Genomic DNA, 17,738 nt, shown 5'->3' on the forward strand with positions numbered 1-17,738 from the left:
TAGATCCTACAATTAATCCTCAAACTTGGACAAGAATAGATTCCAGGCACCGTGGAGAGACGCCCTTGCATGTTTGAACCCGAATGGAACAGTCCAGGTGGATGACCATCTCGCGAAACCTAGGGGTGGGCCCAGTTGAGTTATTCGACTCAAGACTCGATTCATAACACCGTTTCTGTGCTTTGTAATATTCAGGCCTTTCGGGCGCCCTGTCTCTGCCAAACCACTTAGTCATCTTCTCATCTAACTAGCCATGGTCGACGTGTTGCGCAAACGGTCGTGAAACGCCTCCATTCAGGCAAGCCAGCCAAAGCATCGCCGCTTAACACTCTACATAGTCTGGTCACACACTGAAACGAAAAAAAGAGGCCAAAACTAACTTACTGTGTTTGCAAATCTTTAAGTAGGGGCAAATTTGCCCATTTTGCTCTCACTCATCTCGCCAATGTGGAGAAACGAGGTTCGCGAAAGCCAAACGCCCACATCGATAGTTCAGTTGCTAGATCTAAGAGGCACGCTACGACCCTGTGTCTGTTTCCAATAAACATGAAACTAGCGTCCGGAAACTTCGCACGGAAAGGGCCAGGCGAAGGAGAAACGTTTGAGCCCCTTGCACACGGGGAGGCGTCAAGCGCCAGGTTGGGCTAGACTGTACCAAGGCAACAGAGGCGTTTTTGGGCTCCTGATAGTCTAAGGACACAAGATCTAGACTACGCCAGTGAGTCTGTAATCAATGAAGCTGTACGATGAAGGGGTGATGGTGATATAGTGCTGGATAGTGCCAGAAGGCGTGGTGTATACATCACACCGTCGGCTTCATAGCTCCTCTCTCAGAGCCCGAAGTATCCAAGCCGATCTTTGAGCTGCCGTTCCCTAAGCGTTCAATTACTCAATTCAGGTCAACTCACGAGGTCAGCAAGCCAGCTCATACATGGTGACCTAATGCTTCAGTTACGAGAACATCAATCGGGCTCTCTAAGTGGTCCGAAGTTGAGAAGCAGACATCCAACAGGCACGTGTCCAAAAAACAATAGTTATGCATTTGTAATCCGTCTTACATTTCAGCCATCCATTCTTGTTTATATCTACTCGTCTTTTGAGCAAGGAAAAGCCATACATGATTCTCTTTTTTTGTTCTTTCGTCTTTCTCATCGACTCACCAAGCGGTGATGTCCTCCACCTCTGCCTCGCCGAAGGTGCTCGACTTGGTCAGTTGTCCTACTGAAGCCTCCTCGGGCGCACCGCCGTCCTTGTTCATGATATCAGGCAGCACCTCCTTGAGGAAGCCGAGCACATAGTTGTTGACCTGCTCAAACTGCAGCAGGAACGCATCGTGGCCCTCAGGACTGTCGATACGCTCCAGGCGCGCGTTGGGAACGTGCTGCGCAATCTCTTCCTGCTCAGCAAAGGTGAAGAGGCCATCGCTCTCGATTCCCAGAACGAGGGTGGGTTGCTGGATCAAGGCCAGTGCATCGGCAATAGTGTCTGCCCGGTTGCGCGAAACGTCGTGTGTGTCCAGCTTGCGGGTCATGGCAATGTAACAGTTGCTGTCGAACCGCTTCACAAACTTGCTGCCCTGGTACCGCAGATACGACTGAGCCGAGAAATAGGTCGACTGTGGCAGCTCACCTCCCGTGAGGCTGTCCTTGCTGGGACCGTGGAACTGGGGGTCTGCGGCGTTGGCGGGCGACTCGGTAGCCAAAGCAGGAGCATCACTAGTGCTGTTGTGACGAGACAGCGAGCTGCGCTTGACAACATGGCCGTCGTTGTGGATGTGGAAGTGCGCCTCTGAAGGGGTCGAGGGACGCGGTCGTCCACCGATAGTCTGAACCTTGGAGGGGTCGGGGATGTTGCGTCCGAACCTGCTCTCGAACGAGTTACGGCTTCTGTAAGTGAGCAGAGCAGACATGCGCGCGGCACCCAGACCCGTGGAAGGGGGGTCCTCGAACGGGTAGTATCCGTCGTCGTACTTGGGGTCCGCGTAGATGCTCTGTCGCTGAGCCTCACCCCAGCTAATACCCCAAGCGCTGTGTCGGCTTGAGGTAGCAATAGGGACGATGCATCGGATGTAGTCCTTGCCAAAGTAAGCCCACTCGAGCACGAACATGCCACCAAGAGACCCGCCAATCACGGCAGCGATCTGCTTGACGCCTAGGTCGTCGAGAAGGAGTTTGTGGAGGCTATCACGGTTAGTATCTGGACCCCAAAGCGTTTTCGCCTTCACTTACTTGACATCATCTCGGATAGTTGTGAGAGGGAACTCAGGTCCGTATCGGCCCTTGCTTTGGTCGCCGTCCTTAGCAGTCACAGGGCTGGCAGTACCATAGGGGCTGCCCAAACTGTTCATGCAAACGATGAAGAACCTCGATGTATCAAACGCCCGACCAGGACCCCCAAGCAGAGGGCCCCACCAGTCGCTCACATCGGCGCTTCCAGTAAGCGCATGGCAAATCACCATGGCATTGGTTCCATCTGCGTTCAGCTTACCCCGAGTGGTATAAGCGACGGGGATATTGTGGAGGGTTACTCCGGACTCGAGCGTAAACTCTGGGATGATAGCCAGTTGCTGATCGGGAATCAGAGCAGCAAACGGGTTCTCAGGTTGCGAGTGCGTTCTTTCTTGCAGGTATTCAGTCATCGGTCCTCATACTGGAATGGAGATGACTCAGGAAGGGGATGATAGGCAAGGGATGAAAGAGCAAACAGAGATCGATATGCTGCAGACTAGGGAAATACTGACCATAATGCTTCTGAGTCGTGCCATTGGAGGCAGACCCTTCGGCGACTGTAGCGGTCGGCATTGCTTCTTGGTCGCTGTAGAAGGTCTCGCGATAGAGCAGAGGCTGTTGTAGAGAGAATCGGGCCGGGGTCGCTCCAGACTCGTCCAGGGTTGATATTCGGGCAGGTAGACCCCGAGAAGCCGTGAAACACCAAAAAATTGGACCCAACGGATAGCCAGCTGCTAGTCAAAAGTAGTTTCCAGCTTGATTCTCCCAAAAGAAGTGATTCCCGCAAGTTTAGGTGAAAAAACCCCGTCCCTGCGATGGCGTAATTCTGCCCGTCCCCAGGACCGGCTGGGAGTTGACCAATCACGTCGCAGGCGCAAGAGTCTGCTCTGCGTCAACATCGGCCGGGAACGGAGGTCAGGTGCAACGTCACGTGAATCATGAAATTTCCAGACTGGGACTGTGGTACGTATCTTCCCCAACCATGTTGGCCCGTGCGTGCGTCGTTGCTCCAGCGCGCGTTGGCAGCCTTGTTTCCCCAGTAAGGCTGCCAAAACGTCGTGACATGCCTAGTCTGGAGCTTCGCATCGGCTTCTTCTGCTCCAACCTCATCGCGACATCGTCCGTCAGTTGAACGACACCTCCCCCGACGCCGCCGGTCTAGCTGCAGTAGCAGCCATCGCGTGCCCCTTCCTTTTCTCATCCTCTTTTCCTCTTTCAATTCATTCCCTTGGCCTTGTTCGCGCGACCACCACCTTCCCCACCTGAAACTCCTTTGTCGTCAAAAGTCAGTCTTTCCTCTCCGCGCCGACGGCATCAGCAAACACGTGCCAAATTTTCAACCTTTGTGCTCCGTCTTTTCCAAGCATGCAACTTATTCGACCTTCCCTCTAGACCTCAAGTTTACAGTCTATTTGACGAACATAACGACACGCTACCATCTAATGAGATAATCATCACCCCGTTCACGAATTCATCGAGAGCTATGCCTCCGAAACGCAAGAGAAACGACCGCCTTTCGGTCGAAGGAGGCCGTTCTTCCCCGCATCGCCCTGGCGATACGATGCTTGGTCAACACGACCGCGACGACGGCATGGGGCGTGGCCGCGGTAGAGGACCTCGTGGTCCCAGTCGGCGCGACTCATCCCAAGGCCACAACCGAGCTCCGCAAAATCATCAACCAAACCCTTCCCCTACTCAACGACGACCCAGCTCCTCTTCTCACGCGCCGCCTCCGCCACCTCCGCCTCCTCCTGCAGTCAGGAAACCCGCGCCACAGCCTGTTCAGAGGCCGGTCTCTCCGGTCCGTCAAACGTACCGATACGATAACCTCACAGACGAAAAGATTAGCACCTGGGCCGAGCGCGGGCGAGACGAAATCCTACAGCATGGAAAGCAATCGCGCGACGATGTTGACATTACTGAACTGTCAAGCTTGTTCCAAGAGTTTATCCATGCCGTCGTTGAGGCTCGGCTTCCACCTGCTGATGCGGGCGCCTGCGTCAAGGAGATTATTGGAGACGAAACGTCGGAGATCATTAAGGAATCATACGCGTTTGCTCCCCATACCCTCTTCCTTGACTCTTTGTCGATCGTCATGGACAACGAGCCCGCTATTTACCGGCCGACCCTTCGCGAATTCCTCATTGCTACCGGCGTTTCCTCCAGCTTGATGCGACAGGTTTTCGATGCACCAGTTCTGCAACAACTTGGACTGATCAGAGACAACTTTGCAAAGCTGGGCATCAAACAGGCAACAAACCTTCTTTACCGACAAGCCAACTACAATCTACTTCGCGAGGAAACCGAAGGATATTCGAAGCTTATCACGGAGCTCTTTACCACTAGCAGTGTTGCACCGCCTCCTCCTGAAATGGCTGAGCAGACATTTGAGCGAATCAAAGCTTTGATCGGAACCTTTGACTTGGATGTTGGCAGGGTGCTTGACGTCACGCTTGATGTTGCTGCTGCCGTCCTTATCAAGCAGTTCAAGTTCTTTGTCAAATTCCTCCGAGTCAGCTCCTGGTGGCCCCGATCTCACCTGAAGTTCAGCGCCGCGGTCTATGTCGGTGGCCTACCTCTATGGGCTACCCCCGGATACTCGCAATGGACGACGACAGAGGAGGATGAGAAGCTTCTGGAAGAGAAGAAGCTAACCCGGGACATCGCTTTCTGGGATCGAGGCCGAGAAATTCATCTGGGTGCATTCTTCGAGTTGGGTGGCCGACAGGTTGCGGACTCTGACTCGCAGAAACTCATCATGACCAATGGAGCTGAGGGCGACGATGCTGCCGCTGACCTCGAACGACAATGGGTGCAGGAAACCAAGACACTGCCTCCCGCAGGCAACCGAACTGCTGCACAATTGCTCGGCTTCAAGCTTCGATTTTACAACTCTGAAGCTCGAGATGAATCCGATGTTCTCCCTGCGAACCTGCTCTACCTGGCTGCACTCCTCATCAAGATTGGTTTCATCTCCATCATCGACCTCTATCCTCATCTTTCACCAGCTGACGAAGACATGGAGCAAGTCCGTGAGAAGGAAATGAAGAAAGTTGAGGAGGCAGAGCGAGCTTCACGAGGTGGCCCTATGAATGCGCTCCTGATGGCTGGCGTCCTGCCTCAAGGAGACGATGACAACCCCATCTCCTCAACCCTCCCTCGAAGAGAGCTCCCCAAGAAGGCCGACGCGGAGGTGAAGGAAGCCACAACAGAAGCAACAGACAACAAGCCGAAACTGCCTGAGCCTCTGGAGCAAAAGGTATCGTTGCTCACTCAGCTTCTCACCATCGGCGCTATTCCCGAGTCCTTGTTCATTCTCGGTCGCTTCCCTTGGATCCCGGAAGCCTTTCCTGAGGTCCTTGAGCGAATCCATCGCATCCTCCACCATTGTGTCGACAAGGTTTTCAACGATAGCCGACCTGTCATAAAGGGCGAACCCGGATGTCCAACGAAATTTGTTCCCGACTTTGATCAATCAGGACTCCCCAAGGGCAGTGTGCGGCTCAGCAGGCTCACAACTCGGAAATCTCTTAGGTGGCCTTTCCCCGATAAGACGGACACCAACGAATCGCAGACCTACCGATACTACTGGGATGAGTGGGCAGACAATGTCCCTGTTTGTCAAACCGTTGATGACATCTTTACTCTTTGCGGAACCCTTCTCAACATCTCGGGTGTCAACATCGGCAAAGATGAGGCTCTGCTGACGAAGTTGGCTAGAATCGGAGCCAAGAGTCTTGCTGAAGACAAATCGGAGGACAACTTGACCCGTTGGCACGATCTCCTTCGAAGACTTTTGTTGCCCGCTCTCAGTCACACAAAGGCCAACGCCTCAGCCGTGAATGCTATCTGGGATCTCCTGAGGCACTACCCCATGACAACTCGTTACTCTATGTATGCCGAGTGGTTCGAAGGACAGATTTCTCGCCTACCTGCCATGAAAGCCGCCTTTGCAAGAGCAACTTCGGAAACCCGTGGCACTATGAAGCGTGTCTCTCTGACTAACCTGAGCGAAATGGCCAAGCAGCTCGCCAAGACCAGCTACTCGTCTCCTGGTATCGTCTTCAGGGTTGCGTTCGAGCAGCTTGAATCTTACCCTAACTTGATCGAGGCGTTTGTGGAGTGCGCCAAGTACTTTACGGAGCTTTCGTACGATGTCCTTGTCTGGTCATTGATGAACTCTCTGGGCAAGTCCAGGAGCCGCACACAAGCCGAACATGCTCTTACCACAAGCAAGTGGCTGCAGGCTCTCTCAAGGTTCTCCGGCAGGGTGTTCCGGCGATATACCGTGTTGAATGCTACACCCGTTCTTCAGTATGTCAACGACCAATTAATCAAGGGCAACTCTACCGACTTGATCATTCTCAAGGAGCTCATTACATCCATGGGCGGAATTGTCGATTCGGTGGATTTCACTGATCACCAAGTTTTATCCATGGCCGGAGGACAATGTCTGCGACGCCATACTCTGATCCGTGGTCAAGACAAACGGTTTGAGAACATCAAAAGTTCGAAGCGCCTGATCCAGGCCTTGACTGACTCCAAGCTTGGCGTGCAGTTGCTCATCAACCTGGCTCAGTACCGACAAGCAGCACTCTTCCAAGTACCTGACGATGAAGCTCACATCAAGTACCTGTCATCGATCATTGACGATTCCCACCGCATCCTGATCCAATACTTGGACCTTCTCTGGAGCAATCTCGAGCCTGCCGATTTCGATGCACTTGTACCGTCTATCCCCGACCTCATTCACACCTATGGCCTCGAAGCCGGCCCCGCATTCCTCATCGGAAGGGCCAGCCTCGCCCACCGTATGTTTCCATGGCAGGCGAAGAAGCTGGACGAACCAAAGGGAAAGGAGAAGGGTTCTCAACCCGCGGACAAGGACGGCGATGTTTCCATGTCGAATACCCCAACAGCAAACAGTGGAAACGAAACCCCCCAGGAACCCGTCCAAGCCGACGAACAGGTGGGAACCCAAAGCTCGCCAACATCCAACTCAACTAATTCCTCACGATCACAGAAGTCTGACGTTCCTTCGCTCGTCAGGGCGGCACTGCAACCCATCGTGGACTCGATCCAAGATTGCGCCCGCCCTGAAACCTGGCAAAAGATTACCCCAGATCTCTATGCGACCTTCTGGGCTCTCCAGCTGGGTGATCTCTTTTGCCCTGAGAAGATCTATAGACAAGAAAAGGATCGTCTCAAGAGCGAGGAGCTTGCTGTATCTCGAGATCGCACCGACATGTCGAGGCGAGGACAGGAGCGCAAGGTAGAGAAGAGGAAGGAGTTGATGCAACTCCAGATCGGCCTCCATGAAGAATGCGCCGAACATCTCCTCCGACAGGGCAAGTGGAAGTTCTACCTGAGCAAGCAGTTCCAGTCTTCGTTCCCTGAGCCTAGGGCGAAGCCGGATAGCATCTCCGATGTCTTACTAGAGCAGTGCTTCCTACCTCGAATGCTCCTGTCTACAGCAGATGCGGAGTATACCTACAGGTTCATCAAGGCCCTTCACGAGTGGAATGCCCCTGGCTTCAAGTTGATGTCGCTCTATGATCGCCTTTTCAACGCAAACCGACTGCGATCACTGATCTTCACATCCAGTGTCATGGAGGCCGAATACCTTGGCCACTTCTTGAAGCTTATCCTGGAGGACCTTTCACGATGGCACAAGAATGCCACCGTGCCTAATGAAAAAGACAAGGCATCCAAGGATCAGCCTCGACTAGGCGCCTACGAGAAGGAGGGCAAAGGCCCCAGCGACCAACCTCGTCTTGGGTTCGCCCTCACTGTCGACGACAATGGAAAGCCACTCACCTTTGTGGAGCATGAGCAGTTCCGTGACATGCTGTTCAAATGGCATAAGAACCTCAACAGTGCACTCCGTTCTTGCCTTGAGGGTGCAGAATGGATGCATATTCGAAACGCCATCACGGTGCTGAAGGCTGTGCTCGACTATTTCCCCGCCATCGACTTTATGGCTACCAGGTTCTCAGCCCTTCTCCAAACCATTACCAAGCAAGAAACGGCCTCCAAACCTTCGCCAGACAGCGAGGTCGGTGGGCGCGTTGATCTTGCGGTTGCCGCTCAGGGCGCAATGTCCGAACTTCAGAGAAGAAAATCCAAATGGGTTATGGTCCAGGCTTTCCGCCCTGGTGGTGTAAGTGCATGCGAAAGACGTGTTTCTAGGCGATGCTAATATTTTGACAGGCCGGAGCCGCCCAAAATGAAACGGACAAATCATCCAACTTGCGTGCTACTGCGCCAGAATTCAGACCGGGCTCCTCCAAGTAAGTCATACATATGAAGCAATCCAATTCACTGCTAACTCGATCCAGGACACTCGGGGCAAAGCAGTCCGGGGCTGAGGAGGAGGATGGGGAGGTAAAGGATGCAAAGGACAGCAAGTCCCCTGCCACCGACACCGCGACAAAGACCGCAGGCACTCCAAAGGACTCATTGCCTGCCAAGCCTACAGGACCCAGGGACAGCAACAAGCGTGATTCAACTCCACAGGGTCCTCGCTCGTCAGCTCCAAGCTCAGGGCCTGGCTCTGGTCCAAACGGGCCCAAGGCTGATGCTCGGCCAAACACCCTTCCCGATCGCCCTCCCCATACACTCCCAAGCAGACCTGATGTGCCCATCCCTGCTCACTTCACTCCCGAGCGATATAATCAATCTCGAGGACATGATCGGCGAGACGGCAAAGAGCAACGGGATCCACGCACCAGAGACCCTCGTGAGCCCCGAGATTCTCGCGACAACCGAGACCAGAGAGAACCTAGAGAGCCTCGCGAGGCTCGTGAGAGTCGCGATCACCGCGAGATGCGCGAACAGCGTGATAACCGATCTTTTGATGCTTCTCGCCCTGATCGGCCGCGGGAGTACTCTGATCGCCGGGGACAGGAGCACAGCCGAGAACAGATAAGGCCTGACGCGCCATCGCGCCGTAATGACCACGAGCGTGAGCGGCCTCGGGATTCTAGAGGCGGTCGAGGTCATGAGCATGGCCGTTTGAATGAGCCGCCTGCTCAAGCTCCCACCGCGCCTACTGGTAACACCGACGCACCCGAGCCTCATATCAACCCTGAAAGGGCTGCCCTGCTTGCCCAAGAACCTGAGCGAACCCGTGCCCCTGGCTCTGATCGGCCCAGCAGGAGCCGTAAGAATGCTCCTGCTGAGCCGATGGAGGGCGTCAATCCAGAAAGGGCAGCACTGATGGAGAACAGAGACAGCACGCCATCCCGTCCACCTCGAGATGAAGGACGCGATCGCAACTCACGTGCTCAGTCTCCTCGACGAAGCGGGCGCTATGGACATGAGAGTGGTCCCCAAGAAGGCCGTGAGGAACGACACGACCGGAATCATCCAGCAGACCACCGAGCTTCAGGAAGAGACCCACGGGAGCGTTCCCCAATGCCGAGCAACTATCGTGGTGACAGGCCAGCGGATCGTGACAACGATAGAGCGCCCGGAAGCAAAACTCGCGACGCTTCGGGATTCCACGCTCCCTCCTCACGTGGTCCGGAGCCTGAGCACAAGCCACCTCATCAGGATGACTCGTATGGACGTCTCAACCCGATTCAGAGCGTGGCCGATATTCCCTACGGCCCTCGAGGTCGTGGACGAGGATCCGCAAGGGGCGGGCATGGTGGACCTCAAGGCCTTCCAGGCCGACTGGACAACCGATTCGCTGCCCCAGAAGCCGAACGACCACCCACTCCTGACAGGCCTCCTCCAACTGGCCCATCGTCAGGCAGGGGACGACGAGGCGGGTATGAGCAAAATGCTGGACCAGTGACTCCATCGAGCACTCCTGGAGGCCCGCAGGGCAGAGTTAGAAACTCTGGCCCCGGCCAAGGCATGCCATCTCCTGCATCGACCAGTGCAACACCTTCAGGTGTTCATCCCGAACGACTTGCTCAGATCGGTAACTCGCTGCCTCCTCCTCCTCCACCAGGACCACCGCCTCATGGCCCAAGTCACAGTCATGGCCATGGTCGTCAGTCCATGCCTGGAACCAATACACCAGACCGAGGATCAGGCCCTGGGCCCCGTCAAACCCCCGGTAGCTACGCGGGATCCCCAGCAGGCGACGGAGGTGTGCCCACTGGCCCAGCTTCCTCCAATGAGCGATCCCGCAATGGTGGCAGCCGGAGGCAGCTGGCTGGTATAAACAGCACGCTGCAGCAAGCGCAAGCCAACATGCCAGACATGAGTCGAAGCAGTAGCATGCGAAGGAACCCTCCCAGACAGACGCTCGGTGGTTCAGACGCACAGGTGCTCACGGGGGGTTCTCCTGTTAGCACACCTGTTGCCGAACGTCAAGACCCGGTCCGACATGAAACGTCAAGCCGAGGACCTGCCAACGGGGATGAATCATCTGGTCGTGGTGAGCATGAACGAAGCCGTCGGGATCGCGAAAGCCGGTCCAATCGCGCCTCACGTCGAAGCAGCCGAGAGCGAGATAGAGAACGAACGCCTGGCCGGGAACGTGATGGCAAGGAGCATCGCGAGTATCGAGAGCGACGCTCGGGAGCTGGCGAGGGTGGCCGAGAGGAGCGAGAGTCCTCGAGGCGGTCGACTAGAGATCAAGGCAGCAGTGGACGCGAACCAATGGGCCCTCCTCCCACCAGCGGAAGAGACCTGGTGCAGGGACGGGAGAGTCGGCATCGAGGTGAAAGCCAAGGTGGGCGAAGCGGCGAGGATTGGGGGAGCAGCCGAGGTGGACGTGGAGGACAACGTGAGGGAGGCTTGAGGCCTGAAGATCGCCGCGAAGGACGAGAGGAACGTGGACGAAAGAGGAGAAGTGAAGAAGGAGTTGGCGGATTATCGAGCGAGCGCGAAAAGCGGCCCCGACGATGAAGGGATGTTGATTGGCACAGTTGAGTTCAGTTTGAGGAGGAAACAAAGTCATGATATTTGCCAAAGAAGAGATGTCAAGATGGCATCAGATCAGAAAAGCTGTTCCAATGGTGGACGACCAGCACGGAGGACGACGGACGGACGGACGGACGGATACGACCGAGCAAAGTCTGATCAAGAAAGAACAAGAGCGAGAGAGAACGAGAACGGCGGCGGCGGCGGCGGCGGCGGCGGCGGCGAAGCAGACGAAAATCGCATCATCAGGGCGTTTATCTGGACTTGTCTATTTTTTGCTTGCTCCGTTCGACCTTGCATTACCTTACACATCTCCTTCATTCACTACTTGTTACTACTACAATTATTACTGCTGTTACCACTACTATTGCCACCCACAAATAGGGGGCTACACTACTACACTCGGCACACTTTTGAGATGGATGCGACATGGCATCATTCAGACTCGAGGCACCAGCGGGCGACTTCAATTCGCATCGTTCGACCTCATTGTTTAAAAAAGGCTTGGGAAATGGGGAGTTGGGAATGGCACGGCATGGATTGGATCTTAGATACCCGGCATTGATACTTGGTTTTTTTCAATTTTGTAACATCAGATTCAGCGACATTGGGAGTAGAACGGCTTCACGGGCTCAGGGTTATTGAGCATTGTAAATGGAAGGCGCTTGTCTACAGAGCAAGGCCATTGATAGATTACAGCAAAGGCACATGCCTGGGAGATTTGGTGTATTCTTGGTCAAGGTCACATACCTACTCATGAGTCTTGAGGGGCGAGCATGTGATAAACCACTTGCGTGATTAAGAGCATATTTATTACGAATATGTTGACATCAAGGCTAATAATTAGCCAAGGCATTACCCTATCTTCAGACGTTTATTTGCTTGCCTTTAGAGTGCTCTTCCATAGGTTGCCTCATTACTATCCTACACCCACCCCATTTACAAACGAATATTGAAGGGCTCTTGCCCATGTCTCTTCAAAACCGAATCTATTCTACCGCCTCTTTTTTCCAACCACTCAGTCCTTTACCTTTCCTATCCCCTCTCGCCATCGCCGAGAATGAGTCACTACGCCCCCTGAGCCATACCCCGTTCGACAGTCACTTCTGCAGATCTCGACCGTCCTATTTCCCTCAGAAACCCCAAGTACAAAGCGTCCACATCATCGAAGTGGCGCCCGTCTACATCCAAGCCTCGGATCTCTAGCCAGGGGATAATTATCCGGAAGCGGTCGTCACTTCTCACACGTGAACGAGCCACTGTCGTCATCTCCCAAACAAGACTTCTTTTCAACAGTCTAGAATGTTTTGACACTACAAAAGTTGGGAGCCACAAACGTCCAGAACCCGTTCTAAAACCTTCGAGTCAGGTAGACAGTTGAAAAGAAGAACAAGCTATGCGCCATCTGCCGCCTCTCACCAGTTGTTGAACCAAGACGACACAAACTTAGGGGCTGTTTCACGCAGCTTAGGCTGAGACAAATCGTCGAGACCGTTTACAGCCAAAACAGATAAGCACAAAGCATTGACTTTGATGCCATGATTGCGTGGCTGTTCGAGTTGTCGTTGCATAGGGTGAGACAGTCAAGACAAGTCCTCATCATAGACATATAGCAGAGTGTACAGTTCATTGCACTGCCACCTCACAAGTAACCACGTCACTAGACTTCAAACCTGTGTCATACCAGTAAGTGGTTGGTTGAATTGTGTGTGTGCTATCAACTACCCCAGGGAACACTCGTCAGGCAGCATCCTGACCTTTCCCCGACATCAAGAAAGAGAAAAAACTATACTTTTTGCCACCAGGAATCCTCCTCATCCTATAGTCTTTAAACTCTATGTACAAAGAAATCCATCCCAAAAAGAAACTGACAACGACGACCCCTGTGTATTATATCCAGACCAAAAGGAGCAATGACTGTGCAACTTCTTCAGCCAGAATGGCCTGACCAATAGATCCTCGCACTATAGCTGCACCAGCCCCGAACTGTCCATCCATCGCAGTCTCGCAAGGGTCGTCGTTGTCCTCATGCCCCAAGTATAAGTCCGAATCGAAACGAGACAGTCAACAACTGTCCTTATAACCATGCCGATAGCACTCGCTACCAATGAATGAGCCATCCCATGCATGCATGCCCTTCATTCCTTATACAGGCCGCTTGCTGTGTATGTATGTACCATGACCATGACCGTGACCCCGCCCGCCAATCGCTGGGGGAACGTGTCCCTTGCCTTGTGTTGTGCCTGCCACTGTGTAATGTGTCCCTGAAAAATGCCAACGCCTTCCTGGTATCATCTTGAAATGCAACAAAAACCCCAACAGGGTGTGGAAATGTGTGAGCCCGAGAATGCGAAATTCGTTTCGTTTACTTCATGACCTTGAGCGGCCCTGTGTCCGTCCGCGTGGAACATTCTTCGTCAATCGGCTTGTCCGTCACCGTCACCCGAGGACGCCTCAAGCTCCCGGAGTGGGATCCGGGTTGGTTGCACGGAGCACCTTGGGTGCCTGAATCCTCCTCGAGTAATCGTGGTCATCCCGCAGTGTGTTGATGCTTTCGTGACTGGCGCTGCGGACGTACAGTCCCTGCTTGAACGGGTCCATTCGTGGGTCAACCTGCAGCGTGCTGTTGCGGTTGCTAGCCCCAGCTGCCGACACCGGTGAGCCGGCCGCCATGCTCATGTCAGGTCGCTGAGCAATGCCCGAGGAGCTATCTCGGATGCTCGGGTCGTCATGGAAGGCCTCCTGCTCATTCTGCTGCTTCTTGCGGCGGAACCAGAAGAAGAGCACAAGAGCCGCAATGCCCAAGACGGCGACAATAACGCCCACGACGATGCCGACAACCTGGCCTGTACTAAGACCACTCTTCTGTGACTTTTCATTTGCGTTTTCGTTTGCCGATATACCGGCGGTCGACTGTGTTGGGGCAACTGTCACAGTCTTGATAGTTCCTCCAGCAGTGACTGTCTGCACCAGAGACGTAGGCTCCTCAGTAGTTGTCGAGGTTGATTCATCTTCGGTGGAAGTCGAGGTTTCTTCTTCCGATTCGGTCTAAGCCCATGGTTAGCACCTATCCAACGACTTATTCATCACATCACCAGTTTCCGATTTGGAATAGCATGCGTGTCGAGATCAAGCGTACAGTTGAGCTTTCTGGCTCCTCCGTTGAGGAAGACTCGGATGTCGGTTCCACTGTTACTGTGTTCTGCACCGTCTCAGTTACCTTGGATATGATCGCAGTGGGTTGTGCCTGAGTCTTTGCCAGTTAAGCCGCGATGTCTTACCAACCGGAAGGGGGCGAAAGGATCAAATATACGCGTGGCAGATGAGAAAGCTGGAGGACGCTTGTCCAGGCATGGCATGAATGGATGGATAGATGGCAATCACAACAATACAAGTAGGCATGAATATCACGAGATGCTACTTACTGTGGTCTTTGATGAGGAGGATGAAGGCCCCTGTGTGCCAGAAGGCAGGACGTTGCCTAGAGACACATAACCGTATAGGCCATCTCCACCGCAGTACTCGGAGGGCCAGGCTGGGCAGGGGATATCGCATTTCGATGTATCCTCCTGCGTCGATTTAGAAGGGACGTAATTTGAGCACCAGCACAGCTTGTCCTGCGTGATGGCGAAGGCGTAATCGTCGATGCAGAAGTCATGGCAGAGACCATTCGTTTGATAGATGCTCGAGTCTGTAGATCATGGTTATTAGAGATTTCGAGAACCGAGTCTGTCAGTACAAGACATACTCTTGGGGGTTGAGCCAGTATTGAAGCTGGCGCAGTATTCAATGTCCAAAGCACTGGCTAGAGGCGCCCAGGACGATGCTAATAGGAGAAACACGCCTGCTGGCAGGGCGTTCCTGCAAGGAGGAAACATGATTATGAATTTGGTCCAAAAGCCTATAACAAGACGAGGTTAGGAACTGCCAGGCGAAGAGAGATGGAGAGCATGTAGAGGGAGGCCGAGTCCATGACCATTGCTGTAACACACCTTTACCGATAGAGTCGACGGCGAGAGAGCATGTGAAGTCGAGTGCGACACAGATGAAGCAGGTGAATCACCATAACACGGTCGCGAAAGCTCTCAGATGGTCGAATTCATATCACGCCGGATGTCGAGATGTGTAGTGCTACCGGGATTGTTTTCGCGAGGAACGTCTCGAAACCGGAACTGATCAGCCAATATCGCTAGGGCGACGACCCGGGTCGAGGGAGGTAGCACAGCCAAGCTGTCGAACAAGACGAGGGGGTTTGGCGAAAGGTGTATGCTTGAGCGAAGGTGGTATATCGATCACGGCGCTGATTCGAGCTCGACGATAGCGACGGTGGTGTTGGGTTGAGGTAAAACGACGGTGGTGAATGAGTCAACCCGCGCAGGTTAAAGCTCTCAAAAAGTGTTTGTCGTCGATGAATGGCCCCGAATAATCCAACACGCAGAGCAAATCCAACAGAGCTGTAACGCAAGCAAACGATGCCTCCAAAAAGACCCAAGGATTCAAATGATCGTCCCAAGTAAAGCCAAAAAATTCCAAAAATTACCGGGGGGGAGCAAGTGAAAAGAGAGGACAACTCCAAGCCGGCAAATGGATATCGCGGAGGCGGAATGGGCGAAAAGAGGTTGGGGAAGATGGTGAGAGATTGGAATGCGTGGCTGGAGGTGAAGTCGAGACGAGAGGAAGAGCGAGTGTAAGGTAGGTACGGATAGAGGTAGGGAAAAGAGGTGCTGGAAGAAGGAGCGACGAGGGTGGTCGAATCAGGTAAGAGCCAGGTAGGTACCTGTACCTTGGCAATCTAGCACGGTACTCCCGGGTGGCGCTTGCCTGCGCCAGCGCCAGCCTACCTTACCTTGGGACTAGCGGAGGGGCGGCGGCGGCAGAGAGGGTCAAGAGGCAGCAGCAACGACCAGGGTAGGAAACCGGGAAGGAAGGGACGGAAGACGAGGTTCCTATTCCAAACCAAAAAGGATGGAACCAGAAGACGGACTGAGGAGCGCTCGGGAATAGCGACGGGTGAAGAAGCGACGGTCTAACCCTCGAGATTTGATCTAAAAGACGAGTCTAGACGACAATCTGTCAATGACTGATGCTCGTGATCATGTCCTTGAAGCCAGAACGAACAACAAGGCGAGCGAGCCTATCCGAGAGTCCGTCCTGTCTCTTGTTCGTCGAGTACGAGGTTTGGTTTCTGTTACGAGGCCCAGTGAATCCTGTGGTTTGGGTACGTACCCCGGGGGGACAGGACAGGACTGCAGGGGGGCGTGAGGCCAAAAGTCAAGTCAGGATCCAATGCTCAGCTAAAAAGCCAAGGACCTAAAGGGCTCCACGCAGCCCAGAGCAAGATGAGCGAAGGAGCCAAGATGGGCTTGCGCGCGCGCACGGAAACGAGTCACTCCGCGGACTAACACCGAGTGAAGGAGGGCTTTTTTTTTTTTTTTCTTTCTATTCTCCTCTGGTGATGATGGTGGTATCGAGGCGCTCGAAGAATTGGCCGTCTCGGTGGTGGCAATAGGGAATGATTGTGATGTGACGGGACGGTCAAACCGGGTCGAAAGGGGAGTAAAGAAAGGAGTGAAGAGAAAGGAATGGAGACAAGTCAATTGTTTGAACTGAACAGAATAGAAACAAGAAACGAGGGAGAATGCAGAAAGAGGAACTCGGTTCAGCTTGATTGAGTCCAGGGAGATAAATTTGATCGACTTGAAAATGCCTGAGGTAAGCAAACTCCATCACATACATCACTGATTGCTGGTCGTCATGAAGCTGAAGCTGAATTGACCTCGACGCCGCTGTCACAGTGACGAACCACTGAGAAAGGACCCTCCCCAACACGCTAAAACACGCGGCTTCTGCAGTGCCCTTGGGCTTCACTATGTCCCGCTGCCCTCTCCGGACAGCAGAGGGGGAGCCCCTGGTAAATGATGTCGTCACCAGCAAAGCTCAGCGCCGCAGGCCCTGGGCTGCGCGGGTGTCGTGTTGTTTTGGGCCACTTTCGGTTTCGGCTCAGCGATTGAGTGGCTAGGGGCGTGTCGTGTCGAGTCCATCGGGGGAGTGGGAGTGGTGGATCTGCTTGCTGCTGAAGTGGGTGTGGGTTCTCGGTACGGCGATCTCGATAAACAGGTAGAGGTACATGGCGGACACGGAGGGTTGGAGTGACCGACAATCGCAATTCGAAGCAGAGATCCCCAAATCTGGTGGTGACATGTGGGATATGGCATCCCTGTCTCTCTCCGTTGCTACTGATGGTTTTCCAGATGCTCGGACGCTTCAACGGTCAGAGGCATTCATTTACTGGCGATTACCTTGAATCGCTTGTTCAGCCACGGCTGTCATGTTCCTGACAGCCATAGTCTAGACCTGAGAGGGCTTGCCGCCGAGCTGAGAAAATGAAATTGGATACCATCCATTTCACATCGCCCAGGCACCCTCCTCGGCAACCGAGTATCCGAATTGGCCTCGAGTCTTGGCCTCTAATCTAATCGCTGCTGTCTGTTGTTGTCCCAGGGCCATTCGCTCCGCTGGAATGGGGCTCAATCAAATCTCTGATTGATTGCCCGTCGTTTGGAATCAGCAATCACTCCAGGCAACTTCTCGCGAAGACTCGTCAATTCATGACATGTACGACAATGATAA

The 17,738-nt window shown here is 53.8% G+C and overlaps 2 protein-coding genes and 1 pseudogene across 3 annotated transcripts, besides 1 other annotated feature; 1 reads left to right on the forward strand and 2 right to left on the reverse strand.

Moving 5' to 3' along the window:
• Positions 1 to 1,156: 1,156 nt before the first annotated feature.
• NCS57_01017400 (Homoserine O-acetyltransferase) lies at positions 1,157 to 2,801 on the reverse strand (the record flags this gene model as incomplete). The annotated part of the gene is made up of 3 exons (XM_053059926.1): positions 1,157 to 2,180; positions 2,229 to 2,619; positions 2,741 to 2,801. 3 exons carry the CDS (start codon positions 2,799 to 2,801, stop codon positions 1,157 to 1,159), a joined length of 1,476 nt encoding a protein of 491 aa, XP_052910320.1.
• A 499-nt stretch (positions 2,802 to 3,300) lies between these two features.
• NCS57_01017500 (uncharacterized protein) lies at positions 3,301 to 11,093 on the forward strand (the record flags this gene model as incomplete). Its single annotated transcript, XM_053059927.1, has 4 exons — positions 3,301 to 3,347; positions 3,621 to 8,388; positions 8,439 to 8,518; positions 8,567 to 11,093. The coding sequence occupies 4 exons, from the start codon at positions 3,301 to 3,303 to the stop codon at positions 11,091 to 11,093; spliced, it is 7,422 nt and encodes a 2,473-aa protein (XP_052910321.1).
• A 2,469-nt stretch (positions 11,094 to 13,562) lies between these two features.
• Positions 13,563 to 15,007, reverse strand: NCS57_01017600 (annotated as a pseudogene). The gene is made up of 4 exons: positions 14,857 to 15,007; positions 14,534 to 14,799; positions 14,248 to 14,361; positions 13,563 to 14,156 (listed from the first exon to the last, which is right to left on the reverse strand).
• Positions 13,563 to 15,007: a sequence feature.
• Positions 15,008 to 17,738: the final 2,731 nt, after the last annotated feature.

The sequence above is a fragment of the Fusarium keratoplasticum genome, chromosome 8 (genome assembly GCF_025433545.1).
Source record: "Fusarium keratoplasticum isolate Fu6.1 chromosome 8, whole genome shotgun sequence".
Classification (NCBI taxonomy): domain Eukaryota; kingdom Fungi; phylum Ascomycota; class Sordariomycetes; order Hypocreales; family Nectriaceae; genus Fusarium; species Fusarium keratoplasticum.